This window comes from Pristiophorus japonicus, chromosome 11, assembly GCF_044704955.1.
Source record: "Pristiophorus japonicus isolate sPriJap1 chromosome 11, sPriJap1.hap1, whole genome shotgun sequence".
In the NCBI taxonomy this organism is placed as follows: domain Eukaryota; kingdom Metazoa; phylum Chordata; class Chondrichthyes; family Pristiophoridae; genus Pristiophorus; species Pristiophorus japonicus.
The window spans coordinates 145,204,503-145,216,548 of record NC_091987.1 but is presented as its reverse complement, the minus strand read 5'-3'; the positions used below and the strand labels follow the sequence as shown (position 1 = coordinate 145,216,548).

Below are 12,046 nucleotides of genomic sequence, written 5' to 3'. Positions count from 1 at the left end.
CCATGGTGGTATCAGAGCTGAGCTGGATCATCCCAACATGCTCACTCTCCAGTAGAGGGCACTCAGGAGCAGGAAGCCTGCTTTCCTCTCCCTGCTTCCTTGGCCCAGGAACACAGGTCATTTTAGTTTAGCTGCGACCAGTTCATTCAACTAAAATGGGGGATTGAATGTGGGTATTTGCTGGTATTACAGGAATTACTGCACTTAGTTACTGAGCAAAAGAGAAGTCCTTAGATTTAATGCTTTTAGGTTGGGCATGCCTGATCATGGGTGTAATTCATGTTAATATCTTCAATTGTGTGCTTTAAGTATTTCTAACTATTTTTCACTCAAATACAATAACATTGCAAAATTGGTTTGGGAATTTATAATTCAGAACTGAAATCCTTGCTCATTAGCTCAACCGCCACAAACCAGTGACCAGGCACTCATCGGGGTAGTAGGGCTACTGCTGAGGGCAGTGACTTGTACTGGAGCACGGATATCTCAGTGTGACTAATTCGCTGATATCTCGCACAAATGGCCGTGCGTCCACCTGGATAGTCCTGTCCTTTGCTGACTCGAACTCCGTTCACCCTTTGCCAACATGTCTGAAAACGAGCAGTCGCATTGCTGTCCTTGTTGGGGATTCACAGCATCGCTACTTGCTGGCGCACCTCAAAAACAAACCACAAAACAAAGGAATGAGTCGTTCTGTATTGCATGGTGTTCTTTGGAATATATAAGAATAAGCATTCCCTGAGCAAAGCCTAACCTCTACCGAGATTCAAAATGGTTTGATTTCAACGTTTGTAATTGCTGTATGCCTTGATTCGGGCACAAACTGAATGGGCATTGGCACCAATCCACCCGGCGTAAGAGTGGAACTGGTCCTAGAACATCTCCGACCCTGACACAGGACAAATCAAGTCAGCATGCAACGTAACTGGACTGGAGAATCTTAGCTATGAGGAAAGATTGGATAGGCTAGGTTTGTTTTCTTTGGAACAGAGGAGGCTGAGGGGAGACCCTTATGAGGTGTATAAAATTATAGAGAGAGGATAGGATGGACTTATTTCCCTTAGCAGAGGGGTCAGTAACCAGGGGGCATAAATTTAAAGTAATTGGTAAGAAATTTAAAGGGGATGTGAGGGGAGATTTCTTCACCCAGAGGGTGGTGGGGGTCTGGAACTCACTGCCTGAAAGGGTGGTAGAGGCAGAAACCTTCACTCATTTAAAATGTACTTGAAGTGCCGTAACCTACAGGGCTACGGACCAAGAGCTGGAAAGTGGGATTAGGCTGGACAGCTCTTTGTCGGCCGGCGCAGACACACTGGGCCGAAATGGCCTCCTTCCGTGCTGTAGATTTCTATGATATAACCGCTCAACAAACTGAAATGGGCTTATTCTCATTCCCTCTCGTAGACTGCGGTTCAGCTGACATGCTGGCCTCTTGGCTCAATGCTCATCGGGAGCAGACGGCACAGCAGCGACTGCACGGTCATGATTGGCAGGGCACAGGGATGGTGGGCGATCAATGTCTGCCCCCTCTCGCCAAGCAGCTGCTCTGTGTTCTTGCTCCTGGGCAGAGGGAATGTCGGTCTGGAGGCTCACCCATCTCCCCATTCCCTGGCTGCACACTTTACCTGTTTCTCAGGGTAACTCCATTGCTTGTAGAATGGACAAAGCCAGGATGTCAGTGCAGTTTGCCTCATAGTTTAGGGGATAGAGTAAATATGACATCCAAATTCAGAGAGCTTTGGTCAGACGTGGTTACTTCCATCGGCAGTAGATACATTAACTAGCTCATAAAATTAGGAATTACCGGTGATTTTAGCCACATCCGTCACTTCGCTTCTCTTACCCCCCTCGCCCCACAGGGCTTTGGTGATACCACATCTGGAGTATTGTGCACAGTTTTGGTCTCTTTATCTGAGGAAGGATATACTTGCCTTGGAGGCGGTGCAACGCAGGTTCACCAGATTGATTCCTGGGATGATGAGGCTGTCCTTTCAGGAGAAATTGAATAGATTGGGACTGTGCTCTCTGGCGTTTAGAAGAGTGAGAGGTGATCTTACTGAAACATATACAATTCTGAGGGGGATTGACAGGGTAGATGCTGAGAGGTTGTTTCCCCTGGCTGGAGAGTCTAGAACTAAGGGGCATAGTCTCAGGATAAGGGGTCAGCCATTTAAGACTGAGATGAGGAGGGACTTCTTCACTCAAAGGGTTGTGAATCCTTTAGAATTCTCTGCCCCAAAAGTATGTGGATGCTGAATAGTTGAATATATTCAAGGCTGAGATGTGCAGATTTTTGGACTCTAGAAGGATCAAGGGATATGGGGATCGGGCGGGAAAGTGGATTTGAGGTTGAAGGTCAGCCATGATCTTATTGAATGGCGGAGCAGGCTTGTAGGGGCGTATAGCCTGCTACTAACTCTTATGTTCTTACATTGTTACCTGTATTCGCAAATAGTGTCCACTGATTCATGCAACACTTTAAACCTGAGCTGAAGGTGAGTTAAGGATCTGCCACTATTTCTTGTGGTGGATTTGCTGAGCATATGTCCCTGGGTAAGACCAACGCTAGCCTGCACGTCATAGAGCACTGGTAAATGGCCGTCCATCTTCACTCCTCCCACTCCAAGTAAGATTCTTGTACCAGCGTGGGTTTTGAAGAGCAAGCCTCTTTGTCTTTTAATTTGTAAATGCTTTTGAAGCCAGGCTGTCAGTATTTGTGACAAGTAAGCATTTTATGGGGCTCTCACCTTGACATCTATATATGTTGTTCCTAATATGCAAATTTTCTCTCCACCTTTTCAGTATATCCAAAATCAAAATGACCCGAGCAAGATAGATCTTACAGTCAACATTCTGACAATGGGATATTGGCCGACGTACACACCCATGGAAATACATTTACCGGCTGAGGTATGTGCAGTCTGACTAGGATCAGTCCAAAAGGGAGCAAGTGGATAGACCGAGTAATTGCAGGCTAATCAGCCTAACCTCAGTAGTGGGAAAATTATTGGAAAACATTCTGAGTGATAGGCTAAATCTTCATTTCGAAAGACACGGATTAATCAAGGACAGTCAGCATGGATTTGTTAAGGGAAGTTCATGTCTGGCTAATTTGATTGAATTTTTTTGAGGAGGCAACAAGGAGGGTCGATGAGGGTAGTGCATTTGATGTAGCGTATAAGGCTTTTGATAAGGTCCCACATGGCAGACTGGTCACGAAAGTAAAAGCCCATGGGATCCAAGACAAAGTGGTAAGTTGGATCCAAAATTGGCTCGGAGGCAGAAAGCAAAGAGTAATGGTCAATGGGTGTTTTAGTGACTGGAAGGCTGTTTCCAGGCTGGATCGACTGGGCCTGTATTCACTGGAGTTTAGAAGAATGAGAGGGGATCTCATAGAAACATATAAAATTCTGACGGGACTGGACAGGTGAGATGCAGGAAGAATGTTCCCGATGTTGGGGGAGTCCAGAACCAGGGGTCACAGTCTAAGGATAAGGGGTAATACATTCCAGGAAATCCTCCTCCACCGCATTGCTACCAGTTTAGTTAGCCCAATCAATATGTAGATTAAAGGCACCCATGATAACTGCTGTACCTTTATTGCATGCATCCCTAATTTCTTGTTTGATGCTGTCCCCAACCTTACTACTACTCCCACTAGCGTTTTCTGCACCTTGGTATTCCGTAGCTCCACCCATACCGATTCCACATCATCCAAGCTAATGTCCTTTCTTACTATTGCATTCATTTCCTCCTTAACCAGCAATACCACCCCGCCTCCTTTTCCTCTCTGCCTATCCTTCCTAAATGTTGAATACCCCTGGATGTTGAGTTCCCAGCCTTAGTCACCCTGGAGCCATGTCTCCGTGATGCCAATTACATCATACCCGTTAACTACTATCTGCGCAGTTAATTCGTCCACTTTATTCTGAATACTCCTCGCATTGAGGCACAGAGCCTTCAGGCTTGTCTTTCTAACACACTTTGCCCCTTTCGAATTTTGCTGCAATGTGGCCCTTTTTGCTTTTTGCCTTGGGTTTCTCTGCCCTCCGCTTTTACTTTTCCTCTTTTTATCTTTTACTTCTGCCCCCATTCTACTTCCCTCTGTCTCCCTGCATAGGTTCCCATCCTCCTGCCATATTAGTTTAACTCCTCCCCAACAGCACTAGCAAACACTCCCCCTAGGACATTGGTTCCGGTCCTGCCCAGGTGCAGGTGCCCGGTTTGTACTGGTCTCACCTCCCCCAGAACCGGTTCCAATGTCCCAGGAATTTGAATCCCTCCCTGCTGCACCACTCCTTAAGCCACGTATTCATCTGAGCTATCCTGCGATTCCTACTCTGACTAGCACGTGACACTGGTAGCAATCCTGAGATTACTACCTTTGAGGTCCTACTTTTTAAACTTAGCTCCTAGCTCCCTAAATTTTTAAACTATATCATTGGTACCTATATGCACCACGACAACTGGCTGTTCACCCTCCATTTTCAGAATGCCATGCACCTGCTCCGAAACATCCTTGACCCTTGCACCAGGAAGGCAACGTACCACTCTGGAGTCTCGGTTGCAGCCGCAGAAACGTCTATCTATTCCCCTTACAATTGAATTCCCTATCACTATAGCTCTCCCACTCTTTTTCCTGCCCTCCTGTGCAGCAGAGCCACCCATGGTTCCATGATCTTGGCTGCTGCTGCCCTCCCCTGATGAGTCATCCCCCTCAACAGTACCCAAAGCGGTGTATCTGTTTTGCAGGGGGATGACCACAGGGGACTCCTGCAGTACCTTGCTTGCACTGCTCTTCCTGTTGGTCATCCATTCCCTATCTGGATGTGTACCCTTTTCCTGCGGTAGGACCAACTCACTAAACGTGCTAATTACGTCATTCTCAGCATCGTGCATGCTCCAGAGTGAATCCACCCGCAGCTCCAGTGCCGCAATGTGGTCTGTGAGGAGCTGCAGCCGGACACACTTCCCGCACATGTAGTCGTCAGGGACACTGGAAGCGTCCCTGACTTCCCACATAGTACAGGAGGAGCATAACACGTGTCCGAGCTCTCCTGCCATGACTTAACCCCTAGATAAACTTAATTTGGCAACAACAATGCTAAAGGTTACTTACTGATAAAGAAAAGAAAAAGAAAAACTACTTACCCAATTGTAAACCTGTGGAATTCTCTACTGATGAGAGTTGTTGATGCCAGTTCGTTAGATATATTCAGGAGAGAGTTAGATATGGCCCTTGCGGCTAAAGGGATCAAGGGGTCTGGAGAGAAAGCAGGAAAGGGGTACTGAGGTGAATGATCAGCCATGATCTTATTGAATGGTGGTGCAGGCTCGAAGGGCCTACTCCTGCACCTATTTTCTATGTTATGTACGGTTCAGTACTAGATTCCTTGCTTTTTTGTGGTATATATCAATGATTTAGACTTGAATGTAGGGGTTATTTTAAGAAATTTGCTGATGATACAAAAATTGGCTGTGTGGTTGATAATGAAGAAGGAAGCTGTGGACTGCAGGAAGATATCAATGAACTGGTCAGGTGGGCAGAACAGTGGCAAATGGAATTCAATCCGGAGAAGTGTGAGATAATGCATTTGGGGAGGGCTAACAAAGCAAGGGAATACTCAATAAATAGTAGGGCACTGAGAAGTGTTGGGGAACAGAGAGACTTTGGAGTTCATGTCCACAGGTCCCTGAAGATAGCAGGACAGATAGATAAAGTGGTTAAGAAGGTATATGGGCTAGTTGCCTTTATTAGCTGAGGCATAGAATATAAGAGCAGGGAGGTTATGCTTGAACTGTATAAAACACTAGTTAGGCCGCAGCTGGAGTACTGCATGCAGTTTGGTCACCACATTATAGTAAAGATGTGATTGCACTAGAGCGGGTGCAGAGGAGATTTACAAGGATGTTGGCTGGACTGGAGAATCTTAGCTATGAGGAAAGATTGGATAGGTTGGGTTGTTTTATTTGGAACCGAGGGGGCTGAGGGGAGATCTAATTGAGGCGTATAAAATTATGAGGCATCTAGATAGAGTGGCTAGGAAGGATCTATTTCCCCAAGAGCTGGAAAGTGGGATTAGCTCTTTGTCGGCCGGTGCGGACACGGTGGGCCTCCTTCTGTGCTGTAAATTTCTATGATTCTCCAATCATAGTGCTAATTTACCAATGCAGACACCTACAACCTATGGCAAAATCCACAACTGGGTTTGAAAGTTTCCCTAAAACTACTGGTGTTCTGCAGGGATCGGTGCTGGCACTGCTGTTGTTCACCATTTACATAAACTATTTGGACTCCGGAATCAGTACAATTTCAAAATTTGTGGAAGGCATCAAATTGGTGGGGGGGGGTGGGGGCTCATGTAGTTAATAGAGAGGAGAACTGTGGCAATATACAGGAAGACATTAATAATTTTGTCGAATGGGTGTGTAATTGGCAAATGAGCTTAAATATAATGTGAGGTGGTGCATTTTGGCGACTCTTGGAAAATAAGAGATGAATGGGGTAGAGGCACAAAGGGATCTCGGTACAGATTCACAAATCACAAAAAGTAGCAATGCAGGTTAACAAAGCCATAAAAATACCAGCAAAACACTGGGTTCATTCCTAGAGGAATAGACTTCAAAAGCAGAAAGGTTTTGTTAAGCTTGTATAGTAGCTTGGTTAGTGTACAATTCTGGTCATATATTACAAAAAGGATATAAATGCACTGGAGAAAGTGGAAAAAGATTGACCAGGATGATAACACAACTGAGAGGTTATAACTATCAGGAAAGATTAAACAGGCTGGGGCTCATTTCTCTAGAAAAGAGAAGATTGAGAGGTGACCTGAAATTATGAAGGGGTTCTATCGGGTAGACGTAGAGAAGATGTTTCTATTTTTGAGGGAGTCCATAAATATAAGATACCAATAAATCTACTAAGGAATTCAGGAGAAACTTCTTTACTGAGCGAGTGCTACACAAGGAGTAGTTGAGGCGACTAGCACAGATGCATTTAAGGGGAAGCTGGATAAGTATATAAGGTGCCATTCGGCTCCTCGAGCCTTCTCCGCCATTCAGTGAGATCATGGTTGATCTACCTCAACTCCACTTTCCTGCACTATCCCTATATCCCTCGATTCCCTTAATATCCAAAAATCATGAAAGGAATAGAAGGTTTTGTTGAAGGGGCGAGATGAAGTAAGATGGGAGGAGGCTTGTGTGGAGCATAAACACCGGTGCAGACCTGTCACAATATTGTGATGTCGCCTGACTTTCCCCCACCCCACCCGCCTCAGCTCATCTGCTGCTGAAGCCCTCATCCATGTCTTTGTTACCTCCAGACTCGACTATCCTAATGCTCTCCTGGTCGGCCTCCCGTTTTCCACCCTCCATAAACTTGAGCTCATCCAAAATTCTGTTGTCCGTATCCTAACTCGCGCCACATCCCGTTCATACATTACCCGGCAGCGCCTTGATTTTAAAATTCTCATCCTTGTTTTCAAATCCCTCCACAGCCTCACTCCTCCATATCTCTATAATCACCTCCAGCCTTGCCTATCTCCAATTTTAATAGCTTCACAGTTGGCAGCTGTACCTTCAGCTGCCCGGATCTGGAATTCCATCCCTCTCTCTCTGCCTCTTTTTCTCCTCTAAAGGCGCTCCTTAAAACTATCTCCACTTGTCCTAATATATCCTTATGTGGCTCGGTGTCAAATTTTGTTTGCTCCTATGAAATGACTTGGGACGTTTTACTATGTTAAAGGTGCTATATAAAGGCAATAAAAACAGAAAATGCTGGAAATACTCAGCAGGTCAGGCAGCATCTGTGGAGAGAGAAACAGAGTTAATGTTTCAGGTCGATGACCCTTCGTCAGAACTGGAAAATGTTAGAGAAGAAACAGATTTTAGGCAAGTGAAGAGGCAGAGAAATGGGGGAGGGGAGAAAAGACCAAAAGGGAAGGTCTGTGATTGGGTGGAAGGCAGGAGAGATTAAATGACAAACGGTATGATTGTACACAGCAAAAGGAGATGGTAATGGGACAAGTAAAGAAACACAAGATGATTCTAGAAGAGGTGCAAATAGGAATCATCATCATCATAGGCAGTCCCTCGGAATCGAGGAAAACTTGCTTCCACTCTTAGCATGAGTTCTTAGGTGGCTGAACAGTCCAATACGAGAGCCACAGTCCCTATCACAGGTAGTTGAGGGAAAGGGTGGGTGGGACAGGTTTGCCGCATGCTCTTTGCGCTGCCTGCGCTTGATTTCTGCATGCTCTCGACGATGAGACTCGAGGTGCTCAGCGCCCTCCCGGATGCACTTCCTCTACTTAGGGCGGCCTTTGGCCAGGGACTCCCACGTGTCAGTGGGGATGTTGCACTTTATCGGGGAGGCTTTGAAGGTGTCCTTGTAACGTTTCCTCTGCCCACCTTTGGCTCATTTGCCGTGGACGAGTTCCGAGAAGAGCGCTTGCTTTGGGAGTCTCGTGTCTGGCATGCGTTCTATGTGGCCTGCCCAGCAGAAGCTGATCAGGTATAGTCAGTGCTTCAATGCTGGGGATGTTAGCCTGAGTGAGGACGCCGATGTTGGTGCGTCAGTCCTCCCAGAGGATTTGTAGGATCTTGCGGAGACATCGCTGGTGGTATTTCTCCAGCGACTCGAGGTGTCTTCTGTACATGATCCACGGAGGGCGGGTGTTACTACGGCCCTGTAGACCATGAGCTTGTTGACAGTTTTGAGGGCCTGGTCTTCAAACACTCTTCCTCAGGCGACCGAAGGCTGCACTGGCGCACTGGAGGCGGTGTTGGATCTCGTCGTCAATGCCTGCTCTTGTTGATAGGAGGCTCCCTAGAGAAGGGAAGTGGTCCACCTTGTCCAGAACCGCGCCGTGGATGTTGATGACTGGGGGACAGTGTTGTGCAGCGAGGACAGGCTGGTGGAGGACCTTTGTCTTTCTGATGTTTAGCGTAAGGCCCATGCTTTCATACGCCTCGGTAAATACGTCGACTATGTCCTGGAGTTCAGCCTGTGTGTGTACAGACGTAGGCGTCACCCACGTACTGTAGCACGACGACAGAGATTGGAGTGGTCTTGGACCTGGCCTGGAGACGGCAAAGGTTGAACAGCTTCCCACTGGTTCTGTAGTTTAGTCCCACTCCAGCGGGGAGCTTGTCAACTGTGAGGTAGAGCATGGCAGCGAGGAAGATTGAGAAGAGGGTTGGGGTGCAGCCCTGCTTGACCCCGGTCCGGATGTGGATTGGGTCTGTGATGAATCTGTTGGTAAGGATCACAGCCTGCATGTCGTCGTGGAGCAGGTGGAGGATGGTGATGTACTTTTGGGGGCATCCGAAACGGAGGAGGACGTTCCATGGACCCTCGCGGTTGACAGTGTCAAAGGCCTTTGTACGGTCGAAGAAGGCCATGTATAAGGGCTGGTGCTGTTCCCTGCATCTTTCCTGCAGCTGTCGTTCTGCAAATATCATGTCCGTTGTGCCCCAGAGGGGACGAAATCCGCACTGTGACTCCGGGAGGAGCTCCTCGGCCACGGGGAGAAGACGGTTGAGGAGGACTCTAGCGATGACTTTCCCAGTGGCTGATAGCAGGGAGATTCCTCTGTAGTTGCCGCAGTCGGACTTTTCCCCTTTTTTAAAGATGACCACGATCACTGCATTTCCAAGATCTCCCGGCATGCTCTCCTCCCTCCAGATGAGAGAGATGAGGTTGTGTATTCGCGCCAGCAGTGCCTCTCCGCCATACTCAGCAAGGATTCCATCCGCTCCCGTAGCCTTGTTTTTTAGCTGTCTAATAGCTTTTTCTACCTCGTGCAGTGTTGGGGTCTCACTGAGGTGGTGGCAGGTAGCATGCTGTGGGATGGAGTCGAGAACACTCGAGTCAAAGGCAGAGTCTCGATTGAGGAGATCTTCGAAGTGCTCCTTCCAGTGGGCCCTGACTGCCTCGGTGTCCTTGATGAGTGTTTCCCCATTCTTGGTCAGGTGTGTGGTGGGATCTTGGGGGTTTGGACCATAGGCGGTCTTGACTGCGATGAAGAATCCTTGCACATCATGGCTGTCGGCCAGCTGCTGTATCTCCTGTGCTTTCTCCATCCATGACCTATTCTTTAGGTCCCGGGTATTTTGTTGGACCTTAGACTTTAGCCGTCTGTAATGCTGCTTTGCTGCTCCCAAGTTGGGTTGTTGTTTAAGGCTCAGAAATGCCCTGCGCTTGCAATCTATTAGTTCTTGAATCTCCTGATCATTTTCATCAAACCAGTCCTGGTGTTTCCTGGGTGAGTGACTAAGCGTCTCTTTGCAGGCACTTGTTATGGAGACCTGGAGGGCAGACCAAGGGCTCTCTTAGTTGACATGAAATGGGAATAGTAGAATCATCAACAGCTGCCATCTGAAAATATAGGGGCCGAGGCTATGGCCTAAAATTGTTGAGCTCCATGTTGAAGGCTGTAAAGTGCCGAATTGAAAGGTGAGGTGCTGTTCCTCGAACTTACGTTGAGCTTCGTTGGAATAATGTAAGAGGCCGAGGACAGAGGGGTCAGAGTGGGAGTGGAGCGGAGAATTGAAGTGACAGGTGATCGGAAGCTCGGGGTCACGCTTACGCTCCACAAAGCACTCTGCAATGGGTAAGCCATTTGTTTAGCTCAGATCAGCTTTGCGCATGCAGCTTCACTCGGGTACTGATGGGTGCAGTATTGGTGTTCACACACAGCCCACTGGACACCAGGTAATTCAGTCATATCAAATGTGTTACGTGACTTTGCTCCACCAATTGCTGAAAGATTATCAACAAGACTCTGGGTGAAATTGCAGAATATGATCCCGAAATCACTCAAAATCCTGTAATCTCATTAATCAAAACTAGAGGTGTAGAATTGAAAATTAGGGAAGTTATGCTAAACCTGTATCAAACCTTGATTAGAGTACACTCAAGAGTACTGCGTACAGTTCTGGTTGCCATATTATAAAAAGGATAGAGAGGCACTGGAGAGGGTGCAGAAAAGATTTACAAGGATGATACCAGAAATGTAAGGGTACACATATCAGGAACGGATGAACAGGCTGGGTCTCGTTTCTCTTGAAATAAACAGGCTGAGGGGTGACCTAATAGAGGTCTTTAAAATTATGAAAGGTTTTGATAGAGTGAATACAGAGAGTGTTTCCACTTGTGAGGAAGAGCATAACTAGAGGCCATCAATATAAGATAGTCAACAAGAAATTCAATAGGGAATTCAGCAGAAACTTCTTTACCCAGAGCGTGGTGCGAATGTGGAACTCGCTGCCACAGGGAGTGGTTGAAGTGAATAGTATAGATGCATTTAAGGGGAGGCTAGATAAGCATATGAGGGAAGAAGGGAATAGAGGGTTATGCTGATAGATTTAGATGAGAAAAGACAGGAGGAGGCTCGAGTGGAGCATAGTCACCGGCATGGACTGGTTGGGCCGAATGGCCTGTTTCTGTGCCGTATATCTGATGTAATCTTATGTAGAACTGATGTTCATGTGTTCAGTAATTGTGAAGCAATGGCCTTGGTCATTATATCCCAGTGATGTGAGGTAATGACTTTAGGTAGTTTCTGAATCACAAGAGTCTGCACAGGAAAGTCTATGACTGGAACTTTAAATTTCACGCAGTAAGATAGCGGGTGAAGGCTGGCTAGTGGGCTTCTGCACTTGTATTGCTGATCTCTTTGCCGCCAGTAAGGCTGTTGATCATGAGGACGGAAGAATCTTTCCTCGCTGCAATGGTTTTGTACTCGTCCAGCCTGACATCCCCAGCATTGAAGCACTGACCACACTTGATCAGCTCCGCTGGGCAGGCCACATGGTTCGCATGCCAGACACGAGACTCCCTAAGCAAATGCTCTATGCGGAGCTCCTTCACAGCAAACGAGCCAAAGGTGGGCAGCGGAAACATTACAAGGACATCCTCAAAGCCTCCCTGATAAAGTGCGACATCACCACTGACACCTGGGAGACCCTGGCCGAAGACCGCCCTAGGTGGAGAAAGTGCATCCGGGAGGGCACTGAGCGCTTCGAGTCTCAACGCCGAGAG

At 47.2% G+C, this 12,046-nt stretch overlaps 1 protein-coding gene across 2 annotated transcripts in view; it reads left to right on the top strand.

The window, feature by feature from the left end:
* LOC139276317 (cullin-4A-like) overlaps positions 1-12,046 on the top strand; it is a 107,223-nt gene that overhangs the window by 71,528 nt on the left and 23,649 nt on the right. For both annotated transcript variants that reach the window (XM_070894122.1, XM_070894124.1), the window contains one exon: positions 2,803-2,910. In XM_070894122.1, coding sequence (XP_070750223.1) covers positions 2,803-2,910 — 108 coding nt within the window. The remainder of the gene's footprint in view (positions 1-2,802; positions 2,911-12,046) is intronic.